This window comes from Mycteria americana, chromosome 10 (genome assembly GCF_035582795.1).
Source record: "Mycteria americana isolate JAX WOST 10 ecotype Jacksonville Zoo and Gardens chromosome 10, USCA_MyAme_1.0, whole genome shotgun sequence".
NCBI lineage: Eukaryota > Metazoa > Chordata > Aves > Ciconiiformes > Ciconiidae > Mycteria > Mycteria americana.
This window is the reverse complement of record NC_134374.1, coordinates 691,821-712,143: the sequence shown is the minus strand read 5'-3', so window position 1 is coordinate 712,143 and position 20,323 is coordinate 691,821. Positions and strand designations below refer to the sequence as shown.

The 20,323-nt window shown below is 55.0% G+C and overlaps 2 protein-coding genes across 2 annotated transcripts; both read right to left on the bottom strand.

The window, feature by feature from the left end:
- Positions 1-3,118: 3,118 nt before the first annotated feature.
- Positions 3,119-16,975, bottom strand: LOC142415185 (mitochondrial fission factor homolog A-like). The gene is made up of 7 exons (XM_075513230.1): positions 16,964-16,975; positions 11,358-11,585; positions 10,622-10,788; positions 9,755-9,843; positions 8,578-8,739; positions 5,797-5,875; positions 3,119-5,308 (listed from the first exon to the last, which is right to left on the bottom strand). Exons 2-7 carry the CDS (start codon positions 11,551-11,553, stop codon positions 5,177-5,179), a joined length of 825 nt encoding a protein of 274 aa, XP_075369345.1. The 5' UTR covers positions 11,554-11,585; positions 16,964-16,975; the 3' UTR covers positions 3,119-5,176.
- Positions 16,081-19,733, bottom strand: PRRG3 (proline rich and Gla domain 3). The gene is made up of 4 exons (XM_075513464.1): positions 19,584-19,733; positions 18,938-19,261; positions 17,910-18,403; positions 16,081-17,108 (listed from the first exon to the last, which is right to left on the bottom strand). Exons 1-4 carry the CDS (start codon positions 19,731-19,733, stop codon positions 17,051-17,053), a joined length of 1,026 nt encoding a protein of 341 aa, XP_075369579.1. The 3' UTR covers positions 16,081-17,050.
- Between the last annotated feature and the right edge of the window lie 590 nt (positions 19,734-20,323).

Below are 20,323 nucleotides of genomic sequence, written 5' to 3'. Positions count from 1 at the left end.
CTTCCATGTGAGGAGACCATGGGCACACACCCTGCCCCAGAGACCTGCAAAGAACAGAAAACAGCCACAAGAGCATCCATACAGGACACATCACGTGATTTGAACACAGAGATATGGCACACCATGGGAAGAGAGAGGGTCAAACCCCATAGGATGTGCCCACCTCATGTGTTCCACCACCAGCCATCGCTGATGCTGCAGTAAGAGTCCTGCAGAGCATTTCACCCTCTCCAAGAGATCCTACATCTGCCCATGGCCCATGAAAGATGCTCTCCTTGTTCAGGCTCCTCAGCCATTGCCAGGGCAACAGCATCCCCAGCAAGCCATGCCATAACAATGAGCCCACGGCTCTCAGCACCACTGCCTGCCCAAGGACAAGAAAATACACTCGTAAGGGATGTAAGTGCAAGGCCAGCCCTGGCAGGGAGATGTTGTCATGCAGCAGCACGGGGTAGACTTTGCATGTACAAGGGTGTTTGCGCCCGAGCAACTGCCCTCCTTCACCCAGGGCACTGCAACCTGCTGGTGGTCTGCCCAGCAAGCCCCACCTCTCATCATCACAGAAATCTCCCCTGCATTGGAAATTAAGGTTTGCTATTTAAAAAGAGCCTTGCTGAGGTTCCTGCTGGCAGGAGCTACCATCTGGTTTCAGAGAGCAGCAGGGAAGACCCTACGTTAATATGAAGAGGCTGCTGTGGAGCTGTTAAGTGTGGGATTTCACCAGGGTTTGTTTATTTAAAAAGCAAGAGATGCCCATGGGTCTTGCCCAGCCCCAGCATCACATGCAGCCCTCACTGTTCTGCTGCACCCTAGTATAGACCACACCACACAAAAGCACCACACAGAAACACAGACTTGCACATGCACAGATGCAAAGACACACAGGCATTGCCCAGCCCTACCTAGATCACATATTCCCACCCTGGCTGCCCTGCCTGCTCCCCCCAGGGCAGCAGGTACACCCTCCATACCCGCAGTGCACAGATGAGGCATACACGCCCACACGGTGCAGCCCACAGCCAAGGCTCTGCTTGGGGGAAGGCAGTCCCTTCTACACCTCAACCAACACGCACAAGGACGACATCCATGCTGCATGCACAGGGACAGTCATGCATGCCCAGGCGAGCCACCTCCCCAGGGCAGCAGAGCTGCTGCCGAGAAGCCGCCACTGTCCACTTACGAGCCTGGTGTCCCCCGAAGCCTTCAACACTTGACTGCTGCCTAATGCAGGCTAGCAGGGGTGGCTGGGGAGCATCCCTCCCCCGGGAGCCTCCCAGGCTGTCTCCGGAGCTCTCAGGCTTTTAAAACGCATGTTGAGCTGCAAAGCAAAGCCAGCACAAGTGGAGCTGCCTGCACTCCTGCCCTTCTCTGCTGCCCAGGCAACACCCTGGCAGTGGCAGAGAGGCCTCCACAGTGCGTGGGGAGGATGCACACGCACGTGTCTCATCACTACAGCACGCCCATCCCCTGAGCATCCTCGATGCCCTGAGCAGCAGGGCACACTTCAGAGGAGTTAACAGCAGCCAGCTTTGTGTCTGGGAGATGAAAGGGGAGGAGGGAAACATGCTGCTCAGGGATGCTCCATTTCCCTATCCATGCATCCCCTTCTCCCCCTGCCACCTCATCGGTGGCTGGAGCGACCTCAGACATCTCTCAGGGCAGAGCCTGGCTGGACATCGCAGCCATCCTGAGCAGCTCTGGGTCCAGCAATTCCTGAGTCCCCAGCAAACCTTGGGCAAGTGTCACTGCCCAGCTGGGGACAGGCACAGCCAGCAGACCCCCAGCTGGGCTCAGGTCCTGCCACACAAGGAGATGCACCGGGATTGCCTCCCAGGCTGCCTGCTTCTGCTCCCCTCCCTGCCCTCTGTTCTAGGGAAAAACAAAGCTGGTGACTATTTCCCTGCTTCACAGGCTGTGCCACAGCTACTGCTATGATGGAAAATTTGCAGAAGGAGCCACATTTTAACACCCTCCCATCCAGTTACCTCTTCTCATGCTGAGGGAGCAGGAGACCAAATGTGCTGCTCTGGACTCCTGGCCAAGACAGCTGCAGAGTTTGAAGATGATAATGAGATGCATCTTTCACCAATTTCTGCCCTCGTATTTTGTTCACAAAGCCATTCTAATAACCAGTTAGCAAAAAATTTGCGTCCCCAAGACAATAAGGAAGGGGTGAATTTTTACCCCCTTCCTCCAGCATCTAGCCACTTGCAGTGGCTGAGGCTGGATCAGTCCCTGCTGTGCGCATGGAGTCCTGCACCATGTGCAGAGCTGTTCTGAAAGCACCAGCACCAGGAGTCCCTTCGCTATCAAAGGTTTACCTTTTTTTTTCTTCAAAGCCTTAAATTCCACTTGTTCTGATCTCACTGAAAACCTGGACAGCAGGGACCCCGAAGGAAGAAACAGAATTTTTACAGCCTTGGCTGGGGCTGCTGGCAGCATTGGGTGCTGCCTGGGTGAGCACCTAGCAGTGAGGGACACATCACTCTGCTCTTGTCCCCATGCCATAGACCCTGGCACTGGGGACAGCTCACAGACCAGGAGCAGCAGCAGCAGCATGTGTCCCCCTTCCACCTCTTCTTTTGCTCCCTGCCTGCAGCTGCCTTCAAAAGTGACATGGGAACTCCAGGAGCTGCTCCCTCTCAGCTCCCTTGAGCACCATATTGCACAAGACACTTTATTTTCTGTACACGTGATTGTGGCAGTGACCCTAGGAGACACCCAGCTCTGCCACATGTGCTGCCGTGGGACAAAGAAGAGCCAAGAGGAGGAGGCAGGGAAGAGAGAAAGGAAATAAATAAAAGCATCACACCACAACAGGGATGGCATTAACCAGAAACTCTCCTCCTCCAGATCCCCCCAGCCAGGGCACCTGGCACGTCTGTTTTACACCAGCAGGCCAAACAGCCTGTAGCTCTAGAGATGTCAGAAATCCAGTGTCCGATTAAATAAGCATGCATGGCTGAGACATCCAGCACCAGGTCGGAGCCCTGCTGCCAAGGGAATAAACCTTACCTGTTCCCATCCACTGGGATACCAGGATCAGACTCCACAGTTGGTAGAAGAAACACATCCAGAACACACAGATTTTATTAAAATATGCATTTTATGGGTCAGTGTTTCCAGATTTACAACAGGATTTATGCCTTACATAAAAGTCATATTGTATCCCCTGCAACCAGCCAACAATTAGCCTTTGAGAACACATAGTTTGATCACCTCTCCTCCAAACATCTTCACTCCACACTTCGAAGGTGGTGTGTCCCTCAAAGGGTCAGCCCTTCTCACCTTAAAATACATCTTAACAAAGAAAAACCACAAGCTTCCTCCAAAACACGTTTGCACCTCTCAGAGAAGAGAAACCAGCCAAACGATTTACCTGCTTTCCTGGCACGAGTGACACAGGGACAGCCCCCTTATACAGACCCATTGTGTAAGGCTCCCTGGTAACCCTGACCACATCCCTGAGCCACAAGCCACAGGAACCACCCCTGCACCAGTGCTCCCATCCCTTACATACACCCTGCCACAGCACAGCACGCCAAGCCCACCACATCATCCTGGCTCTCATCTGCAATAAATCTTGGTGCTATCCTCAGCTCAGCTATCAGGCACAGCTTCAGACCTGCAATTACTTGTGGGACTGTTATTTATTAGTCAATCCAGCTGCCAGATTTACAGTCACGGATGCTTGATGCAGTTGCAGGCAGAAAACACCCAAGCATCCATGTCTGTAAATAAGCTATTGGGACACCTGGATGACCTGCAGATCCAGCTACAACTACTTATAGGTGGAACAGACAGGTCCTGTTAGGCCATGCCAAACCCTGCCCCAAGAGCCTGCAAGCACAACTCCAGCAGATGTGCTGGACAAACCACCAAAAGCGTCTCAAAGTCACCTCAGATCCAAGTGTTACTAAGCTCCACAGAAGGAAAGAAACAGCAAAGCTGTTTCTGGGCTTGTTTTTAGCTAAAGAGCATCTGGGCCAAGAATTCCCCTCACCTGTGTTCTTGCACCATTGCTGAAGTTACAGCTTGGCAGCAGACCTAGGAGTGATCCTGCCCTCTGGCACTGGCAACCTAACAAATATCTACTGCTGCCCAAATGGGCAATTTTCCATGGCCTGTCTGGTGCTATCACTGTTGGTATGAGGTCTTATAATCCAGAGAGTCACCATGGGGAGGTTTCCCATGTAAATCTCTCTGGGAAAGAGCCAAGCTCCTGGATAAGCCCAGATCTCAGCAATGCTCTTACAGTCACTTTGGACCTAAACATTTGCAAACCCACTGCTGAACTGTCTCCAGCAGGATGGGAGCCAAGGAGATGGTGGCACAGCAGCAGTTGCAGGGATGGGAGCTCCTGGCTCCTCCAGCTCCATAACTCCTAGAGCAGGGGCTATGGCACGGGAGAACTGGCAGTACTACCTCCACCAAAGAGCAGTTGCACAGGGAAGAAAAGAAAACCCACCAGCGGTTTAAAACACCCAACCACTCTACATAAGCTTTTGGGGTGGAAGATGAGGAACAGACCACAGCAGTCGGCTGAGGACTTTTACAGGGTCAGAAGTGAGTTATCCAAGCTGGGACGTGGTCAGGAGACTGGGCCCACCACAGTCTAAGACTGTAACAGGACCCCATGTCCACAAACACCCAACACCTTGGTTTTGCATCTCCTCTGGCAGACAGCCCAAGGACCAGAGGGTCTCCCATTGCTTTGTGCAGGACAGACACCTCCTGTATTGGCCACCAATTTCTTTTGAGACCTGGGCTCTTCACAGCAGCTTCCCACATAAGCACTGAAGCCATCAAACATACAAGGTGGTTGCTAGTGTACACAGAGCATTTGCAGCCATAGCCCAGCCCTGGGACTATGCCTGTTGTGCCATACTCCTTGTATCCCACCTCTCCCTGACACCTGTCTCCAGCTGCTGTGGCACAACGTCCAGCTTCATCGCTTCCCTCACCCACCTCTGATGCTACAGCATGGGAGAGGCGTGGCACCTTTATTGTAATTGGGGCCTAAAGGACACAGATCCTCAAGGGCCTACAGTGCAAAAGCAGGTCAAGTTAAGAAGAAACATGCAGTTTTAATGTTTGCAAGTATGTGAGCAAGGATTCTCTCCCTGCCCTCACCCACCCTGCCAGGGTTGGGCAGGGGAGGTCAGGGCACAGGAAATCATCTCCTCAGCCAGAGCCACGTGTTGATGAGGCAGGCGGAGATCAGCACGGAGTAGACCAGGGCCTCCTTCTGCCGCCAGGCGTTGCACTGCTCCTCCAGCACACGGAGCCTCCCCGAGATCCTCGTCAACTGCAAGGGAAGCAGTGGGGCCGCTGTCAGCCCTGCAGCAAAGTGCAGGACACTGGCTACACCCCAGAGGCGTGGGACAGCAAGGGATGGAGGGATGGGAGCTGCCATCTCCTTCAGGTCCTCCTTTTCTAGAGCAGCTTTCTGCCAATCTCCCACCATCTTTGTGTGGGAGAATTAGCAGCAGTACCTTAGCTCCTGAGCAGATGCTTCAGGAAAAGGTCCTTCCCATCAGAAGAGCATCTGAGCCCTTTACTGGCAGCAGATGGAGGGTTCTGGCTGTCTCCTGTAGCCCTACAGCCCCTCAGGGTAGGAGCTTGATGGGTCAACACACACATAAGTCCTTCCCTGCTTCTCCATTAGCAGCATCAGTCAGGACTAGCTTGGCAGCGCCAGCCCATCAGGACTGAGCAACACACCCCTGGAGCCTCCTCACCCACCCTCCTATGGCTTTCCCAGGAAACATTTGCAGCCCTTCACCCCCATCTCACCTGCTTTCTCATTGCTGCCATCTCAGCCACCCCGACCTCCTCCAAGGTGCTCTCTGGGGCTGGGCCAGCCTCCTGGGAGCTGGGGAAGAAAAACAGAGATGCAGATGGACAAACACTGCTCGAGAGGTGCAACTGCCTTCCTGCACACATGGCACTGCCATGCCGAGCCATGCAGGTAGGGTGTGTGTGCCCAGGATGTGCTGTCTGGATGCAGCATCAGGCGAGAGAAGACAGCACCTGCACAGCATCTACTCATCTCTTCTTAACCCCCATCATGCATATTTATACCCCTCCACCATGCACCCCACAGTGATCACAACAAAACATACAGCACATGCCATGCCAGACAACAGGGAAAACGCATGCTTGTATTTCTTTAGAGGTCCAACAAAGAGAAAACATGATATTTACCGAGCATCCATTCACTATAGTCAGAGGAATTCATTGAGGGTTGGATAAATCATCTTTAGAGCCAGTCAGGTAAATACATATCACAGGGCCAATGTCAAAATGGAGGGATGATCTCATTTACATCAGCAGGTGAGGATCCCACTGTTGGGAAGCAGCATCAACTGGGGGGAAACTATCTGAGCAACTGCATCAGCCAGCAGAAAAGGGTCCTGTGTTTGCCGAGACAAGGATTTGTTCCTCTCCAGTATCGCCAGATACCACAAGCTCACTTTCGCCGCCCCCCGACAAAAAAAAGTACGATTTTTTGCTCCTAGAGAAAATTTTACCTGCAACTTGAAACATAAACAAGCAACCCAAGCATGCACCACTTCCTTCCATCCCTGGAAATAAAGGGGCCACCACTGGGATTAGCTGCTGCTCTGGCAGAGGCAACACAGACCACAGATCTCTAGGGCATCCCCTGGAGACACAGCCTTGCTGCAGGGCCCACAGCACCGAGCCACAAAATAAAGCCACAAAATAAAGTAGATGCACAGTGAGAAAAATCAAAACTGCCATGTTTGGTCTGTTGTTCCTATCATCATAGGCTAGCCCTGCATCAGTTCTTCTATAATCAAAACTCCCCTATGCACACCAATAACTCACATGGGCACTTGCTGATACCGTACGGGTTAACGAGTGTCTAACACTGCTCCTTTGGAGACCTTGGGGAGGGGAAGGTATTTATTCCTGTTTGCAACATGATGTTGATCTCACTGAAGACAAGCCAGAACAGCATGCGCAGATAGAGCGAATCTCTGTCTGAAAATACATTTGTGAGATAATACCTCCATGTAATGTAGCTGCGATGTAAAATGAAAGTCACAACAGAAAGAAAATCCAATTTCCCCCAGCACAGAGCCATTAAAAAGGGACACATCCTGCAGCTTTTGACTGAAAAGTCCCAGTTGATACAGGTGAGCACCCTTTAGAGTAGAGACTAAAAATTACCTTCCGATGACTCATACCCTTCAAGAGGTCACTGTCAGGCAAATATTCCAGTCTCTGTCTGAGACCAGACTTTTCTTTATTAAAATTCCAGGACAAACAAGTCAGCTCAGTCATTTTTTTATTTTTATTGTTGCATAGGGGTACAAAGTTGTTGTATCAAAGAGATACCATATGCATCTGAAGTGATGCAAAGTACCAAGAAGAGGCGTTTCAAGGTGGCTGGCTTCAAAGGGAGATTGAGACCTGGGGAGAGGCCCGGGACTCACCCCACTGCGTTACAGCAGCTCTGCAAGCTACCACCTCTCAGGGTACCATGGCCTAAACCGCCTCTACTGCTGATGGGAGGAGGGCGAAGGTCTTACACAGCCACTAACCAGATCTGTTGGCATGCCCAGACTTTGTTAAAAAAAAAAAAAAAAAGCAACATTTGAAGACAGTCAGCCTACTGTGGTTAAAAGCAGGGACATCACTTTGCATTGTCTGCAAGCAGAAGCCAGCTCTGCTGCCTGCACCTCTGCACCAGCTGGGGAGGGAAGGTAGGATGTGCCACTTATGGCACTGATGATGGATGCTCACTCTCCTCCCTTTCTGCCTGGAGGCTTTGCTCAAGGAGAATTAGAAGTATTTAGACGTTCTTCCGGGTGCTCAGCAGCCTTAAAGCAGTGGGGACACCTTAAGGCTGCAATGATGTCTTTGAACATGTTAAATTTACTGCACTTGCACAGATAAGAGTGTGGTGGAGATAGCCGCTCCAGTACATCTGGAGAGACTGAGGTCATTGCATCACTGCTCCAGTGAGCATGCAGGCATACTGCACCCTGGTCAGAGGCATCGGCTATGGGATGAGTAACTCAGTGCAGCCAGTTCATGGAAAAGGGTAATTAAGAGTGACCAAGATACAGCCAAAGATGCTGGAAGACTGCAGGAGAGGGTGTCTTGGGGACAGGACCTGGGTCAGGCCATCTGTTGTGGATTTTGATTCCCTTCACACATTTCTCTCCATCAAGCTATCAAGGCATGCAGAGAAGTTAGCACTTGCTTAGCAGTGAAGAGCAGCTGAAATCCCAGCAATGTCACAGGTGGTGTTCGATCACTCAGGGAGCCCAGGGGACCAGTGTTAAGCTAAGTAGGAGACACAAGCTGGGCTGGGTTAGCTGGGTGCACCCAGGCTGGCTGCACCAGATGCTCCTGGGCCAGGCACCCAGAGCTGGTGGACAGGACAGGTGAGGAAGAGAGTCTGGGGCAGCCATGCAGGACCATCCTGCTCCTGCGCCATGCAGCCTGTGGTTTACAGAGCTCATGCCTGGCTCATGCCTTAGAGAGGCAAAGACAAGTCCTTGCAGAGTGACAAGGAGGTGGCTCAAGACAAGCTGAAGTCACCTGGACGGCACTGGGTCTTGCAAAGAGTCCTGGACACGGTTGAAGAGCACCTGGCCCAGGAGGTACATGGTCTGGAAGATGTTCTGCATAGAGTAGATCCTGCCCGTCTCCGCGAGGAGGGGGAGCTGGGCACTGCGCGCGGGCAGGGGGCACGCGTCCGGCCTAGGGTGCAGACAGAATCACACCTGTTATTTCCTGGCCTCATACAGCACGGGCACAACCTGGTGTTTGGCAGTGCCCTTCATCCCTTCAGCAGCTCCAAGCATCTCCAGGCAATGTCATCGGCACCCAGACCCCCACATCACCAGGTAGGAGAACGCCCTCCAGCAGCCCCCAGGCTCAGAGGCAGTCACCTGGCTCCTCCAAAGCCAACCATGGCTGTGTGATAACCAGACCTTCACCAGCTGCTCTCACAGGGGTTGCAGAAGGCAGCTCTCCTGCCACCCAGGACAACCCTGGACTTATACGGGGAAAGGTGTCTCTACTCTGGGATTAAGTTAGAGACAATTTCTCCACTGGGGAGACTCTGGAGCCCAAGGCCATGAGCAGAGGATCACTATCACCATGCTACTGCTCACAAGCTACACTCACCATGCTACTGCTCACAAGCTACACTCAAAGAGCTGAAAAGCAAGTGTGCTCTTAGCCCACCCCATCTGCAAGGCACTGCAAGTTTCAACAACTCTTGTAGAAACATGGTTAAGCCCTGGTGCCTCATTTGCCAGTGATCACCTGCCCATAGCCCCCAGCACTCTGCCATGCTGGTGCTGGAGCAGGAAAGCACATTGCAAAGCACCAAGAGGAAGATGGGCAGAGCCAGAGAGACCGGGACAAGCCAGACCAGGCACTGAGGTCCTCTTGGCCCAATGGCCAGGCAACGATTGACAGTGCTCCCAGCCTGCTGTGAGAGGGGACATGCTCTCCCACGTACATCTCAGCACAGAGCTCATCACCCTCAGGACCAACACAGCTGCCTTCAACGCTGCCTGGCACAAACCTCTCTGACACCAGAAGTCATGTTCCTCTTGTGCAAGAGCAGGACTTGCCAGGCACTGCCTTGCCCTGATCTGGATACCCCGCCACCTCAGGGCACCGACACCAGAGAGCATCAAAGCAGCACAGACGACAGGAGATGCTGATTCCCACGCACCCCAGATGGCTCTGCGTTCATGCTCACCGCTCATGGTCCTGGCCCGGGCTGTGCAAGGCCAGCTGGGCACAGTCACTTGGAGTCCTTTCGCGCCGCGACCTGCTGCTGTGATGGCCCTGTTGGCATCAAACACAACCGCGTTAGCGCAGAGACTCTGCACAGGGCGAGCCCAGCCTGGGGCCCTGCGTGGTCTGCAGTGCCAGGAGCCCATCAGCATGGGGAATGCACTCGGTGGTGGGAGCATTACATGAGCCCCAAACCTGGTGAGCTGATGCTGGAGTGGGTGGGGACACGTGCTCGGAGTAGGGTGAGCATCACCAGCAAGAAACCTGCTGATCTGATCTCTATTCAGATCAAAAATCCTAAACCTAATGCATCAGGAATGGCTCTTGAATCTCAGGGAGGTGAAAGCACTTGAGAAGGCGGATCAGCAGCTCCAGCAGCCAAACCAAGGCTTTGCCTGCCCATGTCAGGGGCCTCTCTTTGAATTAGTTTCACACAAGGTTAAAACCTGCTTTCAACTCTGACACCAGAACCCTTTACGCTGCAATGATGAAACAGCTCCATCGAGGAGAAACAGTGGTTGAAAAGGGACTTCAAAAGTAGCAGAAGGAGGTTGTAGGGGGACTGCACCTACCTCAGCCTATCGCCTGCTCACAAAATGCGGTAGGAGATCTGGCTGAATCAATGTTCCAGCACGCAGGGGTATACTGGTTATGGGACAGAAAGAGATCCCACCACCCCTACACCCTCACTCCTAGGACTCCTAGGAGGGGGCAGCACTCTGGAAAATTAATTCTGGCTTGGGCTGATAACAGACCTCTGAAGAAACCCAACAGTGGGATTGCTCCCCCTTCCCACCACACACAACTCCATCCGTTCTCAATACAGTACCGATCGTTTGCGTTTCTGTGAGCTTGATCTGCTGGCTATGTGCAGAAAAGGGAGCTCCCCAAGACGGGTGGGCTGCGCAGAGGAGTCTGGGGACATGTGCACCACGACAGAGGGGACCTTCCTTTGCTGGTTCACCAGGATGGGCCTCAGACTGGCATCTGATATTTCTACAGATAGGAGAGAGGGAAGAATTAAACCAACCTGAATGCACTCAGGACAGGAGAGAAGAGAGATCCACCCATGTAGGAAAGCCAACTCTGTGTCTAGTGTTACCAGACATACATCAAAAACCATGTCCCGCAGGTGTGAGCAGCAGGACAGCTGGGAAAGGCACGGGCTGGAAAGCAGCCGGACACACTTCTCCAGGAAAGTGAGGTTTGGGAGCTGTTTTGCAAAGAGACGGGGCCATATGTCTCTGCATCCCAAAGCAGGAAGCCTACCAAAGGCCAAGAGGGAACTGTAAGAGATGTGGATAGAGATGCCTCCACGTTTTGCTCCTCACCTTTTGGAACTAAGACCACTCCTGCCTTCTGCTGGTCACCTTTGCCCAACCTCCCCAAGCATCTCTCTACCATCCTGTCCTACCTTCCAGAAGAAAGCTGACTACAGTATCTGCCCCTGTCCTCTCCTCTTGCAAAGCAAACCACTGGGGACTTTATAAAGGGATCTTACTCCCTAGGATGTTGTAGAGCCCCACCAACCTTCAGCCACGCCAAAAGACAACCCAGGACATTACCTGCAAGAGAAATCCTATCAGGGATATGCATCCGAAAGGAAGGAGGGACATCCTCTGTCACTGGCTCCTCGTCCACAGGGCTGAAGCTATCTACTACCTTCAGCCTGTTGGGAACTTGCATCCTTTGATTGATGGCTTCTGTGAAGAGCAGGTCACAGCGGACTCGGTTCAGGTCCAGTCCCCAAAACGGCCACATCTTTTTTGACTTCCTCAGATTGCTTGAGCACCCTGGGGTTTCACACAGAGGAAAAGAAAGCTGAGCGAAAGTGGTAGCAAGCAGCTCTTCCAAACTGGCATCTGCACAGAGACAACACACGTGCTATAAGACAGCTAAAATACAGGCAGAAACAACCCAAAAGACAGACACTGTCGGAGCTGTCCTAGAGAACGGGGTGTCCCATGAAGCCCAGCTGGCGGGGGCAAGGGAGCAGGTCCGCTGCAGGTGGGAACTCCTGCCCAGCAGGGTGAGAAAGGAGAAAACTCCTACATGTCCTGGGAGCAGAGTATGAGCTTAGCACCTATTGCCTCAATTGATAGCAAGGAAAGGGCAATAATTCAGCACACCTGTGGGAGAAGAGCAGTTCAGTATACCCTAAAAACCAGTGAAAAAAAAAATATTTTCCATACAGAAGCAAAGTTTTTTGGAGGCCTGGGAGCACATTTTTGTGTTCATACACCTTCAAGGAAAAATGAGGTTTTCTAAAAACAAACCATATGTTTTGGTGATAAGATTCCAGGTTACCACAGGAAAAACTAAGCACTAAACTTTCTCCACACACAATTTTGCTGCAGTATCCCCCACGGCCATACCCCATTCCCCACTGGATCCAGCACCCATCTCCTCGAGTGACCCACACCAAGCTGAACAGATGGACTTTGCCCTGAGCAGAGCTGCCAGATGCTGAACCATCCTCCCAGAGGGGAAGGAGAAGCACACATCAGCTCCCCCAGGCCAGCGCCAGCTTGGCTCTCTCCCAGAAGGGGACTGGCACCGAGGAGGGACACAGTCCTCAGCTCTCACTGCTCCTGGGGGCAGCCAACAGCAGGAGCAGGACATGGGACACAGACGCTATCTGGGGCTTTGCAGTTGCTCAGGACGCACAACTGCCCCATGCCTCAGTTTCCCCTTTGCCAAGTCCCAGGGCTTTGAGAAGTGCTCTGGGGCCACAACGTCCCAACGCTTTCACTGAACGATGTGAGCAGAGGGCAATCAACATACACTTTTGGGAGAGGAGCCCCAAAAGCCACATTCCTTGCTCCCAGCAGATGGACTCTTTATTCTTTCTCAAAAAGCTGCAGCCGAGGAGAAAACCCCAACAAGCAAGGGCCGCCAAGGCTGGCAGACCCCAGCCGGACCCAGCGCTGCCCCGGCATCCCAGACGTGCCACATGCATGCACAGCCCCCCTGCACCCTCCTTGCTGCCGCCCTTTGAGCTCGCCATGGCCGAAAAGATCCCCCTTTGCTTCCAGGTGAAAATCTCCACCATAAGAGGGTCCGTCTGCTCCAGCACAGCCCAAACAGCCGGAGGAAGGAGAGGTTTTCCTCTTCAAAGCTCCGGGGCGGGGGGGGACGGGACGGGGACGGGGACGGGAGGAGGCGAGCGAGCAGGAGTGAGCAGGGGCCCTGCCTTCTTTGATCACGTCCGGGGACTATATTTAGTAGCCGGGTCTCTGACGGTGCGTTTCCAGCCCACCAGGCTGCTCCCAGCCGACAGCAGCCGCGGCTGCCCACCACCACCCTCGCTGCTGCTTCTCGGGGCGCTTCGGACCCTCTCGCCTGCCCCAGCCCCCGCCACTCCCTGGAGTATCAGCCGGGGAGAGGAGCAGAGGGAAATGCCTGGGGAACAGCACCGCCTCCCGAAGCCCAAAGGACCACGGGAGACGCGGCCCCCGAGCCACCGGTCCGTCCCCTGTCGCAGCCGGGCCCTGTAACTCCAGGTACACGAGGGCAGCAGAACCGGCTCCGCACCTGCAATAACCACCACTTCCAGTGATCACCTGCCTCGCGCTGCTCTCTCCTCCTCTGTCATTAAAAACCTTTTAATTAAAGAGACAGAAATTTGCCCAGCATCAGCTGTAGCGATTTCCTGCTGCCAGCCGCGCAAAGACGAGATCCCCGTCTCTGCAACCGGGTCTGCCCCAGAGGCACTGTCGGAGACGCGGCATGCAGGGGCACGGCTGCCCCACACCTTCTCCACCACCCTGCCCAGACCCAGCACTGGCATGGGTGACACCAACCCATGGGTGTCACAATAAACACGCACCCTGCTTCTCCCCAAAACCTTGAAGAAAGTGGATTTTTGCAGGAACCCCCCACTCCGGAGCAGGGCAATAAGTCCTGGGACAGTCCCAAAGCAGTGTCAGTCCCACAGGAGAAACCTGCATCAGACATCCAGCCCCACGGTCCGCAACTGTGGAGACCACCGGGTTTCTCCTTCATTTTTGATGTTTTAGAGGAGCAAACAGCCTGTGTTTCTTTCTCAGCCTGCTCTCCGGGAAACCAGCCTATATTAATAACAATAAATCTGGAGAGGGCAGATCAGTTCATTTTCTAATCACCTATGAAACTGCTGCAGCTCCCAAAGAGCAGAGGGATGGGAGGGGAGTGAGAAGCAGGCTCTGAGAGACTAAGCTATTAAGAAAAAAAAAAATCAGCTGTCAAAACCCATAAGAACAAAATGCTTAAGTGGCTGGATTTCCTCCTTTAACTTTCTTTAGGGCTTTTTCGAGCTATTGCCAAGCAACGCCCCTCGCCGGCGGAAGAAGACTGCTTCCCAGCCTCTGCTTTGGCACTTCTTGCATTTGCAGCGATAGGGAATTTCCGGCTCACTAAGCACGTGAGTAGGTTTAAGTCCTCCAAGCTGGGAAAATCTGCCCTGCCGAGGGAAACCCCACAACCTCCCTCTCTCCGTCCCTTCCCAGCCCGGGATGCTCCATCCAAGGCAGGCGGGCGTACCAGCCTGGCCCAGCACGCCCCCCCCCGCTTTCACCTCTCAGGATGTGGTGCTGGGATGAGCAGCTCTCTGCTAGAGGAGCTGACCTCGCTCACAGCTCTGCGCTTCAGCTTGGGGCTGTACCTCGTCAAGACAGAGAGGGGCTAACACGAAGGGGAATGGGTTTTGTCACCCGGCTCAGGTCCTGCCGCCTGCCACTGCCAACCCGCAGAGCGCAGCCGGCCACGCAGAGCCGGGGTGACCCCTCTGCCCCCTGCGTCCCCGGCCTCAGCTCAGAGATGCGCTGAGGAGCAAAGGGCTCCGGGGATCCCGGACACAACGCCCCGGCTCTGATCACCGCGGGGGAGACTGAGAAAGTCGGGCCACGGGACACGCGTGAGAGGAGCCGGCCACCCGCGGGGCGGGAGGCGCGACAAGAGCGGGGCTGGGGGGCGGCTCCAGGGCACGGAGGGCTCCCATGCCCTCCCAGGGGAGGCATCCCGCCCCTCGCCCCAGGGACGCCCCAGCGCCTCTCGCTGCCGGACGCGCTCCCGCGCCGGGGCTGGGGCTGCCCGCAGAGCCCCGTCCCGTCCCCGGCTCCGGCAGCCACCGGCTTTGCGGCTTGCAAAGGGGGGGAGTAGGGGGGGCACTTACTTCTTTTGCAGACCAAGGCAACTGCTGGACCTGTAAACAGCCGCGCTCGCTGCCAGCCGGGGCGGGGGCGGGGGCGGCCGGGGCAGCCCGCCCTCCCGAGAGCCCGCCCGCCGCGCTTAAAGCCGCAGCCGGGGTAACTACCGAGCTGCGACCCATCAGCGCGGCGCCTCCCCGGAGGCAGCAGGCATGCTCCGGCCCGGCCCCCCGCCCGCAGGTCGGCCTCTCCCAGCACTGAGCAAGAAGCTCAGAAGTTTGCCGGAGCGAAAGGATCGCTCTTGCCCGGGGCAAAACCGGGGGACAGAAGCAAACCCAGGAGCTTCACCAGGTCCCCCCCGTCCCTACGCTCACGCAGCCCAGGGATGTTTGCAGGCAAACCAACCCACACTTCAAGGTGAGGTCTCAGCCCGGCTCCTCTTGGCACGCTAACGCTGCTGCCCGTGGCAGTCCCAGCCACAGCACGTCCCCGTGCCACCGTGGGAGCCCGGGCAGGAGCAGAGACGGCAGCCATCCAAGCACCACGCTGTGCCAGAGCTAATCTCTCCTGCCGCTCAGTGGAGTCCACAGCGATAAAATGATCCGTTTGGGATGAACGACAGTTTTAAGCACTTCTGAATGGGAACAAAGTCCAAGACCTGACCGTAAAATCTGGTTTTGAAAGGGCTTAAAATAAATCCCATGCTGCCCTAGTCTTGCTATTTAAAGGGGATTATCTAAGAGGTTTAGGAGCACACAGAGGAACAGCAAGGCAACTTGTGCACCTAAATCCCCTCAAAGACCTTAGGAAATCCCTCCGCACTTCACCTATGGGCTGGTCAGGGCTCACAGGACACCCTCCAGTTCTCACAGGCAGTCGCACCACATGCCCAGGGAAGTCAAAGGCTCCTGTTGGATGTGTGGGGTTTGTTCCCAGCCCCACACCAGCACACACACTACCTCCAGAGATGGTCTCCTCCTCACTGGGGACTGTGCTGCAGCTGTGCCTGGGTGGGATATTGATGCCATCGTCCCACAGCTGCCTCCATCGCCCCGCAGAGCTGAGCCCCAGCACCCCCACAAGATGGAAATCCAGCTGTGCCCAGTGAGACATCCCCCCTGCAGGAAAAAGCCACCCTGTGCCACAGACAGTGAAGGTTTTTTAATAAATACCTTTTTTTTGCACAGAAATATACCTAGTTTTACAGAATACAAACTGCAGGGATAATGACCGAGCATCAAAGACAGAGGATGCAGAGTGCCCTTCTGTCTCCCTCTGGTCTTTTCCAGGCTCTGACCCCCACGCTCGCTGTCAGGTCTTCCCATAACCCTGATTTGCTAAGGCCGAAAGGCAGAGTAAAGGCCTGGGAGGGGACAGACAAGGTGCCAGCAGCTGCAAACCCCACATGTCCTGCCCCAGGAATGGCCACGCTGGGCAAGCCTCAGCTCTGGGCTGAGGGCACCTGCTGTGGGAGCATTGCTGGGACCGAGCGGGGTGCAGGCAGCTGATGGATGTACAATAGCCTTCCGGGGCTGGTGGAGAGACTGGTGCTGGGGTGAACACCAAGGAGTGGCAGTGCTGGGAGTTTCTGGGCTACTCCTGGGGGTTTGGTGAGCACAAGCCCCTTTTTAACCCATCAGACATGACTGAGAAAGGACAGCCCCACTGCTTGGACCCCAAAAGCAGCTGCCCAGGAAAAGGGGACACTCTGGTCCCACAGCAAAGCACCTGGCTCTGCCCTGCCAGGGTAACCATAACAGGGTTTGGCCCTACTTCCGACCCACTGGCATCGCCGGGTCGTTGCATGATCAGTCAGCTCTCACCTCTGCAGCCACCTCTGTCAGCAGGCCCTCCACGCCATGGCCATGGCCACCAAGCACTCTACCCACCAGAGGGGCCTGGAGGAGAGTGGGGTCTCACATTCCCCTTTACCTGCTCTGGAGGACAAAGAGCCCCAAAGAGAGTGGCCAGGCAGGATGGAGAGGTTTGGGGTAGGGAGAGAGGAGGTTTGGCCTGTCCACAGGTTCTCTGTGCCAGCACCTCACCTCTGGGGCAGACACCAGACAGGCCATGCTGCAGGAAAAAGGAGCATCTCCACCGCTTAAGGCCATGGGACCACCTGTGACTCAAAGTCAGAGATGACCCCATTGGCCAGCTCTCCCACAGCCAGACCTCCAGCTGCCCGGCATCCTGCAGGGGGAAAGTGGAGAGCATCAGGAAAAGGACCTGCTACTCCGAAGTCACTTACCTCATGTACAAGACCACCACGAGCCTTTCCAAAGGGATCCAGGAGATCAGAGAGCACCTCCCTGACTGCTCCTCCCTGATCTCCGGACAGCGAATATCGCTACAGGCACTGCATGATGGACCAGGCTCCCTACTCCCACCTGGCAGCAAATCCACAAAAGGAGGGCACTTTCTCCCGAAACACAGAGCATGGACACCAACTGTGGGGATGGACAGAAATTAACCACACCCCTTCTGCATCCCCAACTCCTAATCAGAGCCCCGAGCAGCAAAACAGGGCCCAGTGAGGACATGGGGTAAGGCTGAGCAGCACCCCAGGGAGGCAGTGAGGCTATTTAAATCATGGGAAATGTTATGTCTATTCGAGGGGGAAGTGAGGAAATCAAATGCACCATGGGGAGACCTCCACGTTGAGCCAGGAACAAGCTGCCGCTCTGCTCTGGCTGCTATAGCACTTCAGTGAGCGGGGTGTGAGTTGCAGGAGACGGCTGGCTGGCTCCAGAGCTATCCCTCCAGCCCAGCCTCACCCCGCTTGGGGACAGCTATTTTTGGTTAGGAGGGTAAGGCTATTGTGTGATGGCACCAGCTTATACAGGTGAGACGGGGTGCCGACTGGCACCTGAAGGGGGTCCCAGGCACGGCGAAGGGAGGATGGGTGGGTGAGCATGAGTGTGTGAAGAGGCAGGAGGGAGGCAGACCCGCTATTTGCCTGCGGCAGGGGCAGTGGCCACAATCTCTTCATACTTGGGCGGCGGGTCATTGTAGGAGACACTGGTCTCTTCACCACTGCTGCTCTCTGGGTGGCCCGTCACCTCTTCATAGGAAGGCGGAGGGGTGGCACTGGACAGTCTGGAGAGGACGGAGAGCGAATGCTCTGGTGGGTAAAGGGTGCTGTCTTGCTGGGTGGTGCCCCCAGCTCTGCCGTCTCCAGCCACCCGGTTGCTCGCTTCTCGCTGATACTGGGTTTCCCCTTGGCTTTGCGACCGCTCCCGGTACACCATGACCCTGGGGAGGCTGCGCCCCGTTCGGCTGGCCAGGTAACGGTTCTGGGCATAGGAAGGGCGGTGGCGGGTGGCCTTTTGAAGCTGGCACCTCCAGATGATGAAGAGGGCGATGACTATCAGAAGAGCCACTCCCAAGAGGGGCACCACCACGTACATAGCGTCTGAACGCTCCATGCTGTGCCCGGGGTCCTTGACAGAGTAGACAGAGTTGGTGTACCCCTTCCAAAACTCCATCTGTGGCAGGAACAGAGAAGCAACCATCATGTGCTACATGTGGGACAAGCACCCCCTGACCACCACCAGCAATAATCGCTGCCCTCCCTAGGCCCACAAAAGAGGCAGTTTTTCAGCTGTGCCCCACCACTCTCACCGGAGCTGGCAGCATCTGAGGCGCTGTGGGAGCCAACACAAAAGATCCCTCAACACTCCTCAACAGTGGCCAACAGCCCCCACACCAAGCAGGGAGAAATTTGGCTAACACCAACCCCAGCCTGGAGAGTCGGGGACAACAGCACAAATGTCCCACACATGCCATGAGAGTGCCAGCTCAATCTGCAGCTGTGGGCAGGGTGGCAATACCAATGCAAGGGCATTGCCTGGGAAGGGAAAGTCATGCTGGAAAGCGAGGCTACAGCATGCTGCCTGCAGACAGAAGAGGACAAAGCGAACAGCAGAGGCTGTTCCCCCTGTGTTTTCCTTCTCTGTCCCCAGCTTGCTAAGGTGTAAACCCTCACACATCCACTGGGAAGCAGGGCAGGACAAACGCACTGTCTTCTCCTTGTTCTCGAACACTTCCTTGACCTCTTCATAGCTGCAGACCTCCTCAATGCACTCCCGCTCGATGGTGCCCTGCCGAATCTCCTCCAGGAAGCCGTTGGCTCGGGGAAAGCGCTTCAGGACCGAGTGGGCATTCCTGGCCCCCAAGAACACTGCAACACACAAGGCAGAGACATGCTGAGCAGGGTCAACCCCACACTTGGCCTCTGCCCAGACAGGCCTTCCCACCTGGCTTCCCACAGGATTTTGGTGATAGAGGCATCCCAAACACCAAAAGCCCAGGGCTACAATCCAGTTAGCACAGCAGAGTGCCCACTGAGGGAGAGCACACCCAGAGGGGTGTAGGGCTCTTGGGGTCTGCCTGGAGACATACAGCACATGGAGCATCAAAGGATGGCCTTCTCAGCAGGGCTGAGATGTTAGAGACATCGGAAGCAGCAGCTGCAGACCACACAGGGCAGCTGAAGAAGAGATAGAAGGCTCCAAAAAGACTTGTTTTCAACCTCCTGGCCCTGATGGGATTTCACCTTGCTGCCCCTTTGCTGCAGGGCAAGGGAGATTCCACTGGGTGAGCAAGACCCCACGCAGAGCCAGGCCTCTCTGCCAAGACACAGGACGAGCACCGAGATGGACTCACAACGCATAGTGCATTGTGCATCATTCCACAGTCCCGCCATGCATCACCCCACAGCCTCCTCTCCTGCTTCACACCTCCACAGCCCGCCAGGAGGAGAGCAGACAGCCTGCTGGAAGCTGGTGTCCCTGCTGCCAGCTGCTGTGGGGTCATGCAGGCTCAGGTGGCTTCAGGGACTCTGTTCAGGTCCCAGAGAAACCACTGTGTCTTCTCCCAGGCCCAGGCCCAACAAGGGCAAACATCCCCAGCACATGGGGACAGCACATGGAGTCAAGAGTCAGATACTGAAAGGGGCCTGAGCAACCTCTCCTCACATGGCATCACATTCTCATCCCTACTGCATTTCGGTGCAGAGGCCTCACAAACTCCCAAAGCCTGGGAGACTCTATGTTGCTCACATCAGATCTTCCCACAGAGCATGCAGTCAGGAAGCCAGACTGAACAGGAACAGCATCTTCCTGCCTGCAAGAGACACAGCCCTTTCAAAGCCTCTCCCCCCATATTCTGCAGGAGGGAGACCTCCACGAGGTGCAGGGAGCAAGTACCTACCAGGACTTGCAGCAGCACAGGAGAGGCAAATGAGTTGTTGCCCAGAAAGCAGAAACTCCACACAAACCACAACCCTTCCAGGATCCAAACATCCCATGCAGCATTTCATAAGAGAGTGTTTCCGAAATGCAGATCAACACACTCAGCTGTAGGCTAGCACCATCTCTTCCCACCAAGCCACATAATTGTGCTGC